General features: G+C 33.3%; 1 protein-coding gene across 2 annotated transcripts; it reads right to left on the bottom strand.

The window, feature by feature from the left end:
- Positions 1-8,325: 8,325 nt before the first annotated feature.
- LOC127242459 (NEP1-interacting protein-like 1) lies at positions 8,326-10,312 on the bottom strand. 2 transcript variants are annotated; one of them, XM_051262007.1, is made up of 5 exons: positions 10,053-10,312; positions 9,386-9,564; positions 9,155-9,238; positions 8,904-9,074; positions 8,326-8,723 (listed from the first exon to the last, which is right to left on the bottom strand). In XM_051262007.1, the coding sequence occupies exons 1-5, from the start codon at positions 10,243-10,245 to the stop codon at positions 8,610-8,612; spliced, it is 741 nt and encodes a 246-aa protein (XP_051117964.1). In that variant the 5' UTR covers positions 10,246-10,312; the 3' UTR covers positions 8,326-8,609. The 2 variants fall into 2 exon arrangements, with proteins under 2 accessions (XP_051117964.1, XP_051117963.1); XM_051262006.1 differs by having other exon boundaries at positions 8,326-8,732; positions 10,053-10,311.
- Positions 10,313-16,303: the final 5,991 nt, after the last annotated feature.

The raw sequence follows: 16,303 nt of genomic DNA, 5'->3' as shown, positions 1-16,303 counted from the left end.
GATTCTCAAAAGCTAAAGAACATATGTCTTTCAAAGAAACATTATGCACATTAACAACATATTCAACAACAATCGCCATCACATGTAACAATAAAAATATCAGGCTTTGGAACAATGTCTTCATACTGAATCAAACAACAATTTAACCAAAAAAAAACCACAAATAAAAATTGCTATTTAAAAAACTGGTGCCTAACTGAATCAAAAACAGAAATTAACCAAAACAAAATAAGACCTATGGCTTGCAGTTGATTCCGATCACATAATATAAAAAAATTACAACACCAAAATCCAATAATCACAACCGAATTGAGGTATAATCGATCTAAGTAAGAAATCTAACCCTAAATTTGTAGCTCCCTGATAAATATATATTGTTATAAATTTTCTAGAGATAAATTATAAGATTTAATCAATGTTTTGGATAGATTCATACTCATTTTTAACATGTATTGATTTGGGAAAGGGAATTGAGTGATTCACGCCCATGCCATATTTTCGATCAAAGAATTTTGAAAAGACTCGAATTAAGGTCTCATGCTAAGAAAAGAGGTGAATTACCGGAATTAAAGCTTGATTGTTGGCATCATGATTAAGAAGAAGAAATTAAGGGAGTGATTGAGGACCCCATCATCTATAAAAAAAAATGGGGCAAATGCATTGAATGTGGTATCATAATTCAGACTCACTTTTTATAGTCTAAGTTGGGGATTGAGAAGACCGTTTAGAGATGAAGCACTTTCGGATGATCATCAAGTTTATTATTTTATTTATTTATTTATAAGCATGGGTAGCTAAATTCCTAGTCTAGTCCAAAGTTGAATGTAGATTTCGGATTGATATTTGTGAGATTGTGTTTTGATTTAATTTGAATCTTGTTTAAGTAACTGATATTTGTATGATTTTTGTGATTCATGTCTGCAATTATTTTATTTAATCTCTTATTGTGGCAGGATCTTAGATTGGTTTAGCAATTGCGTGCCAATTGATAAGCTTAGCCTAGGAATCGCATGACCAAATAATTTAATCTTTTTGTAATTGATTAAATATTTGAATTGGGTTTTTCTCGTGCTATTTTCGATTGGAGAAATTAATTTATGGTCGTACATAGACTATTTCTTTGATTAGAGATGCGGTTAATCGGTCGTACCATTGCCGCCAATAAAGTAAGGAAAAATTTGGTTTTATGATCGTATCTAATGCCTATAACCAATTTATCAGTTGAATAACAAGATTGTTTATAATCAATGATCGAATCTTTAATTCGATTTCTTATTCACTCCTTGGGCTAGAAGTTTATCTCTTTGAAATCTAAATTTTATTTCCCATCGCTTATTTTCATTATTTTAGTTAATTGCTAATCCATCCCCCCAAATACTTGAATGTGTGATAAAATCAGGAATTAAACTTCACAGTCTCTGTGGATCGACCTCGGCATCATTTGCTACACATGGTGTTAGAGAATCTTTATTGGAAGCATCAAGGCTACCACTCCCACGTATCAACGTATCTTCTAACACCAAAAACTATGATTTTACGCAAACCCTAGATTGATTTAAAATCATTCCAAATTTTTAACATACCTTGCCATGTCTTCACCTTGGCTAGCGAGTTGTTATGTTTTATACCGGTGATGTTCTAATGGGAAATGCACACTGAAAACGGTTTGTGGTCGAGCGTGGCCAGAGCAGGGATGACGATTTGGGATTCATGAAAATAGCTTAAGTGTGGTAGAGAAGGGGACAACACTGTATATGTTTATACCCCAAATACGATTCAATCATGCTCCAACAAAATATACGTTTTATACTAAATTGTTTAATATATATAATTTTTTAAAATTTACTTTTATTAGAAAAATAATTTGAATTCTTTTTACTTTGTAATAAATGATTTTTTAACGTCTCATTATAACTTTTGTTAGTTGTAACGATAAAATATTCGTGATAAAATTTTAAAAGTTTGACAAAAAAAATATACTTTTTGCTATGACAACTTTTGTAACTAACAATATCATTTGTCGCAAAAAGATTGTTACGATCACAAAATTGCTATAAATACTCTTTTTTTTTTTTTTGGTCGGAGCTAGAAATACTCATTATTTTGGTAGTGAATGGATTTAGGTGTATATCGAATGAAATTGGATTGGCGTTTTATAGGCATATACCACCAAGGGGAATTAAAGCCAAAAATCGGTTTTGATTTTTTAAAGAATGAATGCAAATAGTACAACGGATGTAGTAACATCCCTGCACGTCTCCAATTTCAATCAAATGCATTTATAAGCATAATGCATACAATTTGAATTTAAACGTGCATGCATTAATTTTAAATTGTAAACGTGCATGCTTGTATTTCATTTCTATTTTATGCATGTCTTCATCATGTATTCTCATGCAAATATATTTTTGGGCTTATAATTGGTTCATATACATTTTTTTTCTTGGGTTTCGGTTACAACAAAAAATATTTTTGTTGTTTCGATCCGGCTCCGAAGCATAATAGGTTTCGTCAAATCTAACACCCAAGTCGCAGTCCACGACCACATTATTTGGTCCGGAAAAGCGGCGTACGCCAGTGGTTTACCGACATTAGATGCCTAAACCACATATTTTATAAACCAATATACAACCCACATGCATTTCAACTCATCGAATAATCGATTTAAAAAAATTATGAATTTAATTCATAAATTAAATTTCATCGATTAAATAAATAATCGATGTGATTACCAGGTATCCAACATACACAAAACGAGGGACATAGAGAATAGACAGAGATTTTGCTATAGGGCACTTGGACGACACGATTAAAGACTTAAGATGTAAGGCTATGATTTTGTTCAGAGGAGATATGGTCGTGGGTCGGGTCATCTTCAGAAATGGATTGCACTTAGGTGAGAGTAAGAAGTGGACGGGTAGGACACGGGTTGCACTCGGCTCGCCCAAGAAACACCAACATATATTTTTTATTTATTTCTTTGTATTATAGAGTTTTATATTAGCTATCAAATAATAAGATTCATATTATCTTGGATAATCGATTAATCAATTATTTATTTAATGAATGAAATTTAATTTATTAATTAAATTCATAATTTACGAAACCAATTATTCGGTAAGTTGAAATGCATGCACACTATATATATAATGGTTAAAATATATAATTTAGGCATATCAATGCCGGAAAACCATTGGCCTACTGCTTGCTCGAACCAACTAGTATGATTGTTGGTTAAGACTTAGGTATTAGACTTGACAAAGTCTATTGTGCTTCGAAGATCAATCCAAACAACAAAATATGTTGTTGAAATCGAAACTCAAAAAATAAAAATATTTGAACCAAATTATAAGCCCGAAAATACAATAGTATTTTATACATACATGCATGATAATAATTAATACTCACTTATGTCACAGAAATTTCATGTGTTCCACTATTTTCATGCAAATGAATGCATTACGTACAGTAGCATGCATATACGAATGCATTTATTATGATGAATGTGAGTGTGTATAAGGTGGGTTTGACTATTCTAACATGAATATATGATCGGTTTAAAACCCAATAACTCACAAATTAAAGTGAATTGAAACTTTCATTTGTGAATTAATTTTCCCTATGGGATGGATGCTTATCTAAAGCCTCATCATCTCTCATTTTATACACCAACAAACAAACCTTCTTCCTCTCATATGTAATACTTTCCTTCCTTTTCCAGCTTTTCGGCGACCATCCGAGTTTTCCGGTTAAACTTTCCGGTAACTTTCCTTCTGAATTAAGCCATCCGATATAGCTCATAGTTCGCCTTTTTTTAGTTCGTTGGAGCTCCAAAATATTGGAGTGATACCTAATTCGGAAACAAACGTCGTTTTATCTTTGGAAATGTTGCATCACGAACCGGATGCAGGACCGTACATGACATTTTATAGGGCCAGGGTGAAATGAAAATAGAAGACCCTTAATATATTTATTAATATAATTTTTTTATTTTTAAATATAAAATATATACAAATAATTAAAAAAAAAATGATTTTTTTGAGCATTTTTAGATGCAAAATCATTAGTAATAGTATCAATATCAATTTTTTCTAACATTTCCTTTTCTATATATAACATAGCTAAATCATCAAACATTGATGATCTCAAATAATTTTTTAATAATTTCAATTTAAAAAACTTCTTTTTGCCGAAGCTATTGTTACCGACACAGTTAATAAAATACGATAAGCAATTGAAATATTTAGATAACAATCTACCGTATTAATATATTCAAGAATTTCAATTGGTGCTTTTAAGTTATCCGATAAAATCATTTGCAAAACTTTTAATTCAGAAATCATTTCTTCTAAATCAATATCAACTGTATTTTCATGAGAAATAGTAGATGAAAAAATCGTACAACATTCTTTGAATTATTTATCATCTAAAGATTTTAATTTTTGTTAATTAAACCAAAAACCAAATATATTATTAAATATTTTTAATTCCATAATCTATCATTCAATGAATTTATTGTCATATCTACAACAACTAAAAAATAATTAACTCTAAAAAGTTCTTCTCCCCCTATTGTACTTATTTATTTTGGTCATCATCATCATCAAAAATTTTTTTCTAATAATTATATGTTTTGTTGGAAATATACATTCAATATTAATTTCAAAAGAAATATTATTTGCAATTTTCATGCTAGTAGCAAATCTTCATTTCTATATTTTTCAAAAAATAACAAAGCATATTCTAATCGTTTGATAGTTGTATCAATGCACACAAATTCATATTATAATTTTTTACTTACACTATTAGTTACAAATAAAATATCATACCAAATAATCATACCAAGTAAAAATTCATATGATTCAATTGAATTAATCAAATTTTCGGCTTCACTTTTTGATTTAGTATCATCACAAATATTGCATTATTCTAACAAAGCTAATCTAATTTGAGGAGCTTGAAATCTAATAGATTTAACACTTTTAATTCAACTTTTCTAACGAGTATTTGATAAAAATTTTAAAGTTAAATTAAAAATATTATCAAGCAAAAATTTTCATTTTTTCGTAGAACTTGAAAACATTGTATATATGCATTGTATTGTATAACTCCTAAAAAATGATATTGCTTTTACACAAGAATGTATCATATCATAAAGAGTTACATTAAGACTATAACAAGTACAAGTACAAGCACAAGACATACATATATGCTATAGGATTAATATCCAACAATCTTTTTTGAATTTTTTTATGGTTACCATTCGTATTAGAACCATTGTCAGCCTTTATCTCTTATATTATCAGTATTAAAATCAAGAGCTTTGAGTGCATATACTAATTCATTAAAAAGTTTTAATCCACTTGTATCATTCACTTCTAAAAATTCTATAAAATACTCTTCTATTTTTATTTTGTTAGTTGACATATTTACACACTGTACGATCAATGTCATTTGTTCTTGATGACTAACATCTATAGTACAATGAAAAATTATAGAAAAATATTTTGATTTTTTGATAATTTCTATGATTGAATTTCTAATATTGTTAGCCAATAAATAAATCAATTCATTTTAAATTTTATGCCCGAGATAATGATAATGAATTTTATGATTTTGAATACGCCTAATATAATCTTGAATTATTAAATCAAATTCTTCAATCATTTCAATAATTCCCAAAAAGTTATAATTACTATCTTAATAAATTTTTTCATTACATCCACAAAAAGATACATATTCTTAGAAAGACATTTTACAACATAGATTATCCTCATTAAAATTTGTCTCAAATGTTCTTTTTTTTCTTTTTTTTTTTTTTTTTTTTTTGTTTTCTTATTGCATATCTTTCCCAATTGTTTGATTATTGTTTTATCTAATTTTTAATTCATTCAAAATATTCATGTGTATTATATATTCAACACTATTCTCATGATGTTTAAGTCTTTCTCCTAAATATTTCCAATCATTTAGGGTATGTTTGACCATTAGTTATTAGATTTCAGCTGTTAGCTAATTCAATTGCAATTAGCTTTCTGTGATGAAGCGTTTGGTAAATTAACTTATTATACTAGTTGTTTATACGTAAAATGACAATTAAGAGTATTTTTATATTTTATTTTGTAATTATTAGTTATTTGTATTCTGTTACATATTGCTTAAATTATTATTTTACTAAACTTATAATTCCAAATTATTTTATTTGTTTTATTTGTTTTTAACATAAAATTTACATGCTAAAAATATATGAAAATAAATTTATATATTTTATGATAAAATGATTTATACGTAAAATTAAATAACTTTAATTTCTTTAAATTCCAAAACTTAAAATTATAATTTAACAAAAATAATTACTAAATACTACAAAAAATAAAAAAATAAAAAAACACTAAAACATAATAAAATGAGAGTCACATAATATATATATAAAATATGTATAATGTAGTAAAAGTCATCCAAACTAACATTCAAAATATAACACAAACCTAAAATCGTCTGCATTGCTTATTTGGCTAAGTTGATATAAGACTATAAGCGATATTGTCTCGAATTCTAAACATCTGTTTGGAGGTAGAACTTCCAACATTTTCATGCTCGAAAATAGCTTCAAGATCAAACTCATTGCAAATATCCAATGGGACAAAATTAAGACCATCATTCATAAATTTAAATGTAGAGTCAACAATCTTGCTCAACCTGATGTTGTTATGCAAAGTAAAAGCCGCACAAATGATTAAATTTTGCACTTCCACTGAATATTTCGGCAATGCTTTGAGTATTTTCCATTGAGCCTTGAGAACTCCAAAAGCCCTTTCAATAGAACTCCTTAACGACGAATGATAATAATTGAAAGTTTCTCAATATCCCCTTGGACCATTGCCACGAAAATCCAATTGATGGTACCTTATCTTTGAATATGGTGTCAAAAAACCATCTCGTTCTGGATAATCTTTGTTTGCTAAATAAAATTTTCCTATAAATGCAACAAAATTATTGTGTAATAAAATAATTGTTTCTAAATAAACAAACATAAATAATATGAAATTAAAAAAAAAAAAAAGAAAAATACCTAGTGAAGATTTTGGAAAATTTAATTTAGGATCATTGATTGTCTCTAGAAATATCCGTGCATCATGTGCGGACCCCTCCCATCCGGTCAAAACGTAAGTAAACAGTAAGTTAAAATCGCATACGGCAAGAACATTCATAGTTAGTGATCCTTTTCACCCCTATATCGTAGTTGGATTTCTTCTAGAACAACCACAGTGGTATGTGTGCCGTCAATAGCTCTGATACAATCCTAATGATATATAAAAAATTTGCAAATGAAATTAAAAAAAAAAAAAAAAAAAACAATATAAAATTTTAAAAGAGAAATTTAAAAAAAAAAAATATTACAAACCTTGAAATGTGGCATGAAATACTTTGATAACTCAGTGGATATGCAAATTAAATCATTAGTGGCATCAAGTTTAGACACAATTTGGACTTGATTAGCCTATCCAATATGTGAGTGTTTTAAGGGGTATTGAAGAATGCGGCATTATGGAGTTCATTTATTTGGGGTTCAATAATATACGGAGATTTGTTATTTTGTGGTTTAAAATTAAACTTAATTTGTTAAATAAAATTATTCTATATCCTAAATCCTAATATATATTCGAAAAGTGAAGCCAAGGAATTGAGTTCAATTTGAAAAGGCCTACTCACAAAATCAATTTGGAGATTGGAATCTGACTTGGCAGAGTTGGGTTTGTTTGGTTGGAATACAATGAAATTATAAATTTTCTTTGATTGTATTCTTGGTGGCATATTGTATTTCAATCTTCTTTTTATTAGTCCATTTTTGTTTGTTCCAACTACGCAAATTTGCCTTAAATCTTTTGCATAATCTCAATTTAAAAATTTTATTGTATTTTGTCGGTTGATTTGAAATTAATATATTATATATATTTTAATAATATTTATGAAAAATTAATTTATTAAAAAAAAAAAGAAGAAGAAAACAAAGTGAATTTGACCTAAAGTTAATCAGCACAGTTACACATAACCCATTGAGTTGAGCAACATTATTGCGAAATGTGAACGAGACTGAATTAGTAATGCTTTAATTTGAAAAGAGAGAGCAGAGCATTTATTAATTAATTAATGCACTTGGGATGTTCTCTGCTCCTCTCTTCTCTTCTCTTCTCCTCTCCTCTCCTCTCCTCTCCTTAGACGTTAAGGATCGATCCATCGCCCAATACTTGAACACTTTTTCAATTTAATTTAATTTAAGCATTGCATTTATTACAACACAACACATCATCATCATCATCATCATGACATCTACCACCATTTATTTATTTATTAATTAAAGAGCCACTATGGACTGGTGGGATAAATCCAACACAGCATCAAACTAAATAAAATGTTGAGCTCAATTCTCTTTACATTAATGTGAATGAATATATACGGTTTTGCTAACTACTGCTATATAGACAAAACAAAACCTGGCTGTGCGTGCAGCAGCTGCAAGCAAGCAAGCATACTCATGTCGTCGTATCGTATCGTGTAATAAATGAATCAACAAGGAACAATGAATGAACAATAACAAGTATGTAGTATCATAGATCCCTCCGGCACAACGGGCAAGAACCGTGTCTCACCAGCCACGCGTCGATGCACGCCACATGAAACATGTGCTCGCAATGTGGCAATCGCCGCACACTCTCCCCGACCTGGAAGTCCTATATTCAACACACAATTTTAGTGGTTTTGAAATTGATTTTAAATCATGTGTTGTTAATTTTCAATTAGTCTTTTTTGATGTGAATGTTTTTAGCCTTAGAAACTGTCAATTTGAAATCACCAAAGAATCATCTAGCAGAAAAACAATGAGTGAGTGAGTGAGTTAGTACCTGAAGGCACACAGAGCACGACACACAGTCCCCCGAGCCATCAAAATCGCCATCTCCTCTGCTAATGGTGAATTTTGGGATCTTCTCCACTGTGTCCGCCAACAAACCTTTCGCCCCGCCAGTATCGAAAATGTTGTGAACATCCTCAAACGGCGCTTCGACTGCTCCCATCTGAGCAACCAACCAACAATCAATACGAATGTATGTTAGTAAGTAAATGGAAACCTTAAACAAGTGAATGCTAATCTAACCTGACTTTGCACTGCACTAAGCATCGCTGGACCAATTCGCTCGCGCACAAGCCTACCGCTTAGAAGGCTCGCTATAACATCAATCTGTTGCAATTTCAACATAAATTATGGACTGTAATCGAAACATGTGATATTTTGAATGACTATGCATTGTCTCGAAACAAGTAGAGCTCATTGTGATTCTATATGTGTCGAATTCTCAACCTAATTATGTATCATCATTGCTCTCACCAAATAGAGAAGACAGCCCAAACCGGATTCGTCGGATTGCCATAAAAGCAGTGACGATTCAAAAACCTCGATCGAGAAAACTGCCCCGGAGATTGCCCCTACTGATGCACCTCTAATGAACCCGCTCTCTGTCTCTTGCCCGATCAGAGCTCCCGTCATTGCTCCCAGCAAAGTGCCAACTACACACCATGTTAGATGAACTCATTAACAATCAATTATCTGTCACACAAATCCTTCAATTTTCGAAACAAATATCATTCGATATACATATGTCTCTGTACTGGCAAATCTGATTTTTCAATACAAGGAAGAAATTATATCGAAAATCCAATCAACAACAACACGCCCAAATTATGAAGCAGAGCAAAATTCAGTTTCAGAACTAGAAGCTGTTTTCAAACGCCCAATTTGATCGACGCATACTGGAATCATCATCATTCATACCAAAAACAAAATAATAATAATAATAATAATAATAAAAGAAAACGAGAAAGCGAAAGACCTAAAACAAAAACCACAATAATGAATTTGCACATATAAATTGGGAACGAGAAAAACAGCAAATCATAATTCATTAAAAATTTGAAATCCAGTCCCACAATAACGAAGTAAGGTCAAAATCCATCAACAAATCAGGGAAAAAAAAACCAAACAAGCAAGCACTCACCCATGGCGAAACAAAAGGTGAAAATTGCGGATAAAACGTTCGCAACTACCGCGGAAGCTGCGCATCGGACGAAATCTGTGACCCTATTTACAAGAGACCCGAAAGAGGAATACGAAAGCGAGGAGGAGGAGGAGGAAGATGATGAAGAAGAAGAAGGGCGATTAGAACGGGAAGGGTACGCATAAATCTCCATGAATTCATCAAAGAGAAAGGAGTCAATGAATATTCATTCGGGTTTCCATTCGTTTCAAGTATGTATACATACATATATATATATATATGTTTTATGTATCCCAACCCCCCCCCCCCCCCCCCCCCCCCCCACACACACACACACACACACACATATACCTTTTTTCGTGTAATCGGTGGGCGTCGCCCGTGCCGGAGACTTTTAGCATTAGATCCGTGTTTATTTTACGCTAATATTTAAGTATGTCTATATCATCTCCTAAGTATTTATTTATTGAGCGTGTTTATTTATATATATTTAATCATATATTATATTCAATAAAAAAAAACACAAATGAAAGACACTTGGATGTTATTGTTTGAATTTGGAAGATCCGTGGGGTTTTAGCTTTATATTCAAATAATATTTTATAAAATATAGAGTCCACAAGTACAAACTAAGATAATTATATTGAATAGTAAATTTATAGAGTATCCTATCTTATTCCATCTCATTTTAATTAAACCCTTTATACAATTTTAATTTTTTTATTAACCTTGACGTTAGGTTAAATAAATTTGTTTAAACATGCTATTTTAGTTTTATTGTTTTTTTAATATATATACATTAAAAAAAAAAAACCTTTGCCATATAGGTGTATATTTTTTTGGGAAAGATTTTACTTTACTTTAATTAAACTATATAGATTACTAGAGATTGTGACTTGTTTATGAGTTAATTACTAGAGATTGTGACTTGTTTATGAGTTAAATGAAACCAAAACTAAGGATCGTTGGGGTAAAGAGAACGAGAAATTCTAACAAAATAGAGCAAACAAATGAAATTACATAAAATAAATAAATAAATAAAAGTACTTCCTTCGTCACAATTCAAAGGAATTTTTTGAAATTTTGTAATAAATTAGAAAATAATACTATTTTTATTTAGTTGAAATGTGTAAGAGATTTTAACATTTTTTTCATTTGACTATATATATACAGTAATTGTATGTGTAATATTTTATTTATAATTTAAATAAAAATTAATGATACTTTAATATTAGTGTATAATTACTTTTTTTTAAAATGAAATATGAATACTTTATAGTAAAATAGACGAAAATAGTAAAAAAAAAAAAATACTTTGATTTGGGATAGAGAAAGTATATTGCAAGCAAAAAAGAAATGATAAATTAATTAAGAAAAAACAATGAATCAGATAAGAGAAAGTCTTCGTCAAATGAGAAAACTAGAGGTTAAAATAGGCCAAGACTTTTGCTAAATAGGCCAGACCTGTTTTTATAAAATTAAAGCTCAAGTCTGGCCTATCGGCGGTTAAAATATATATCTAAGGCTTAGGCTTAACCTATTTAACTCGCTGAGCCTATTTAAAAATATGTATAATATTTTTTATTTTTTTATTTTTCAAACTTGATATTCGTAAAAAATATAAATAAATTATTTATTATGTATATGTTATAGTTGAAAATTTTGTCGATGACGGCTCAATAAAATTAGATCAGTCGAAATTGACAAGAATTGGGTTCCCCGGCCTACTCAAGAAAGTGTCCGGGCTAGTCTCGTATTCAAAAATAAATTTGTATGGAAATGTTTCAATTATGCTTAAAAATCAAATTAAATCAAGTATGACTATACGGAATTGGGATGAAAATTTGAATGGACAAACCATAGGAGCTGAAATAAAAAATTAACTACTAAAAATAATTGCAATGGAATGAAAGAAATTGGATAAATATGTAGTTACTCAAATGAAAATTAGTGCATGAATTAGAATTGAGTAACATAGGATCGAAGCTTTAACAAAAATAAGGAACAATAAAGAAAAAAAAAAATAAGAAAATAAGAATTTGAGTTTGACGTTGGATGTCCCTTTAAATATTCATGGATTTGTGTTATTCTCCCAGTGACTCTAGCTCCTCAACTCAACTACTTTATTCCACAATTTTCTCTACTTTTTAATTGTTTAGGAAGACTCTAAACCCAAGTTGTAGGTTTGACAAGGTTCTCATTCATACACAATCTTGAGCTTGGTTAAAATTGTTTGGGCTGGTCCATCCACTCCTCCTAGCTGGACTGCTAATCACATCCGAAGGCCCATAAAAATTATTTGGGCAAAAAGTTTGCCGAAGTTTGAAGTTCAACATTTTTGTATGAGATTTTGACGGTATCTTGATCCAAGCTTCATTTAGCCTCATCCGGCAGCGGTAGAGAGCTGGTCCGGGTCGTCTCAGAGCCAGATTCGTTGGGGAGTGCGACGGTTGGATTAAAACTTCTTGGTTTTCTTGGTAAATCCAACCGCCTTGACCTTGAAGTCGTCTTTGTACCGTAGGGCTTGCTCCAAGTCTCGATTTTTTGCTATGATGTTGAGACTGACCTCTGAAATTCTATCATATTCGTGAGCTCTAATCATAGGTTCGTCCTCCGTATCTAGAGCTTTTGGATCATTTGGAGGGGGTTGTTCATCCGAGACAACTTTGTTGTCTGAAATCACTCGTTTTGGCATCCACTCTTGTCAGATCTGGTACGGACGTTGTAAACTACTTTTGTCTACACATTTTATTCTGATCCGTCCGTATATGGCCTGCTCGGAACTCACTTTCTTAATACCCCATCTCCTTTTGACCGAAACTAGCTGTCCGGCGCCGACTTTGCTTTCTCCATCTTTGCGCTCTCGTCTTCTTCTTCTTCCGGTCACATTCCCAACGCTCATCCTTTGGGGGCTGCTCGTAATGCTGCGTTGGATGAAAAATTATTACCAATCGATCCACCGAAGTCATTTTCCATCTCTCTCAATTTCTTGAAAATGGATTTCCGCAAATGTGTCGCTACGATTCCTCCAGTTTTTGTTGGCCTTTTCTGCTGATGCATGAGATCTCATTGGAACATGAGATGTTTGGATGGTCACAGAGGTTTGATCAGATTTTTCCTCGACATCGAATTTGCCTTCTTGCGCATGTGGTGAGCGATCTTTTCCACTGACATTCTGGAGGAGCTATTCCGCCTTGGCTGCCTTTGCAAAAACCTGTCGGAAATCTTTATACACTTGAATGGCTAATTTGTCACGAAGTTCACGTGTCATATTGTCGACCGCCATGTCGAAAATTTGGTTTTCGGGTATCCGCACCTAAAACTGATCTTCTGCGCTGCAAAATCTTTCGAAAAAACTTCCTATCGGCTCATTATGCTTTTGTTGTACGTTAGTTAAATCAGATACTGTCACCTCCGAAAGCAGTCTGTAAAACCGCTCGTGGAATATCTTTTCTAGGTCTTTCCATGTATGAAATGAATTAGAAGGGAGAGATGTATACCAAGTGAAGGTTGGCTCAGTGAGGAATAACAAATATAGTTAGAGTTTGCACCACTAGTTTTCCCAGAAATCACCTCTGCACTGCGCCGTGAATCGATCGACATGCTCAATCGTTGAGCGCGAGTCCTCCCTCGAAAAAAGCATGAACTCTGGGGTCCGAGTATTTCGGGGGAGAAGATGGTCGACGGTGATCTGATCCGAGAATGGCCATTGATAGTACGGCCTTGCGGGCAGCCGGACCGGGTCCCTGTATATTCTTCGGACCGCCTCTTCGATTTCCTACGGATCGATAATCAGGCGTGTAGGTGAGGGAGGGTATTTTTGTGTGTTCTCCGGGCAGTACAGGGGGTGGTGTTTGTCTGCCCGGATCTGGGGTTGTTACGTCTGGATTTGACGGAGTTGACCATTTCGGAGCCAGCGGATCTTTCCACGCTCTTTTCCAGCACTGATAACGCTTCCAGAGGTTGCGGAGGTGGTGGATTTACATCTCTTGTCGCCCTCAAAGGTAGCAGCATCATCGGGCTGCTTTTTGGGTAATTTCCAAAGCTGGATACGCTTATGGAGGTGGCAGGGCTATCCTCCGGATAATATCCGGAGCTAGAAGTGCTCCCGGAGGTGGCAGGGCTGTCCTCTGAGCAGAGTCTAGAGCTGAAAGTGCTCCCAAAGATGGCGGGGCTGTCCTCCGGGTAGTATCTTGAGCTAGAAGTGCTCTTGGAGGTGGTGGGGCTGTCATCTGGATAGTGTCTGGAGTTGGAAGTGCCACCGAATGTACCTCCTAGGTCGTTAATGGTGCCGTTGGCGCTGGATGTGTTGCTAGAGGTGCCTCCCGAGTAATCCACAGAGCTGGTGATGCTCCCAGAGGAATCAGAGCTGCCCCTCAAGTCATATGTGGCGCCGCCAGAGCCGAAAAGTTCCCGAATGGTATCAAAGCCCCCTAATTTCGAGATCCATAATCTTGGAGCTGGCCGGACACCTTAGAAAAATTCATCCTGTGATATGCTCCTTGCCCCCTATGCAGAGGTAGCACCATGGAGTCGGTACGTGTTATCCCTACGCCACTGCGACGGCCGAAAAGGCTGCTCCCCAGGATCCTGAAGGAGGCGGGACTGCCCCTAAGGTACACTTGGAGGTGGTGCGGTTGCTTCTCAAGTGGTTCCGGAGGTCAGAGGAACGACTAGAAGTGTCGGGGCCATGTTCGGCCATGCCCCACAAGTGTCGACGGTCACTCCTTGATTATTGCGATCCAAAATCGATGTATAAGTACCTGTTCCACCAAATAAGGGGTTAGTGCACCATTGAGAGGTTGGTGGCATTCCTCTGATGCTTTCCTTAGGTCTTTGGAATGGTGGTTGTCCTGTAGTAGCCTGCCCGAAGGATGTTGCTGCTTCAGCCATGAGCTCATTAAGGGCGCATTTGTTGTTGGTCCCTCGAGTCATTACAGCCATGTTGCCATGTCGGAACATTGGCGAAGTGGATCCGATGCTGCCCCCAGTTCCACCCTTGACAGAGGATCGTTTTTGGCAGGTTCGGTGTTGGTCGTGGAAGCTTCTCTTTTGTGAATCTCTTCTTCCCTCACATTCGAGTTCATCGCGGCTGGTGAGCTTTAGTAAATCCATATCATATTGAGAAAGCTCCAACGCCGACCCGTGGAGTGCCGTTTGGATCTCTCCCAGGATCTGATCTTGTAAAATGCGAGCCGAGATTGCCACCATTCTTTCCACACTTCCTAGAGCTGAAGAGGATTCGTCACGTGTGATTTCTCCGAAAATATGCGACACTGTAATTTCGCCGGCAATCAAAATTGTGGTTCTGCCTGGATATGTTAACTTACGATTCTCAGTTGCTTAAATATGTGAGACTCGTTGAGTCCCATTGGGCGTGCCAATCTATTATCATTAAAAATTTCATCGACGACGGTTCAATAAAATTAGACCAGTTGAAATCGACAAAAATTGGGTTTCCTGACCTACTCAAGAAAGGTGTCTGGGCTAGTCTCGTATTCAAAAATAAAATTGCAATAAATTTGTAATGAAAATGTTTTAATTATGCTTCAAAAGCAAATTAAATCGAGCATGGATATACGGAATTGAGATGGAAATTTGAATAAACAAACAATAGGAGCTGAAATAAAAAATTAACTAGTAGAAAATAATTGCAATAGAATGAAATAAATTGGATAAATATATAGCTGCTCGAATGAAAGTATAAGGGAACGCCATGCGATTTTAAAAGTAAAGTGAGACTTACGTTGAGTTTCAAAACAATAAAAAAGTTATGAACAATTTTGCCTATTTAAAAAACTTGAAAATATATCTGAATATAACATTTTTAATGAACATGTCATTATATAAAAAGATTTGGAAATATATTTCAAGTTTATATTTTTAGTAAATAGGTCAGACCAAACCAAACCTTTATGCAGACCAGAAGTTCGCACCTATTTCCACCCCTCCGCACCTATTTCCACCCCTAATGAGAATCAATGAAGAAATATTATTATATAATTGGATGAAGAAATATTATGCATACCAGACCAGACCTTTAGGCTTTATTTGATATAAATATGTATTAATGTGATATTTTGAATATAAAGTTATTTTTTAATATAATAGAAAATAATTTTTTTTAAAAAAAAAAACCTCCAAATCATTTTTTATTATTCTTGTAATACCTATATTTTTTTTAATATATACATATCGAAATGCAAAATATAAATAAATAAAAAAGAAAACACCCATAAACTAACATCAAT

This window comes from Andrographis paniculata, unplaced genomic scaffold, assembly GCF_009805555.1.
Source record: "Andrographis paniculata isolate CXL003 unplaced genomic scaffold, ASM980555v1 Contig86END, whole genome shotgun sequence".
Classification (NCBI taxonomy): Eukaryota; Viridiplantae; Streptophyta; class Magnoliopsida; order Lamiales; family Acanthaceae; genus Andrographis; species Andrographis paniculata.
This window is presented reverse-complemented; position numbering and strand designations above follow the sequence as displayed.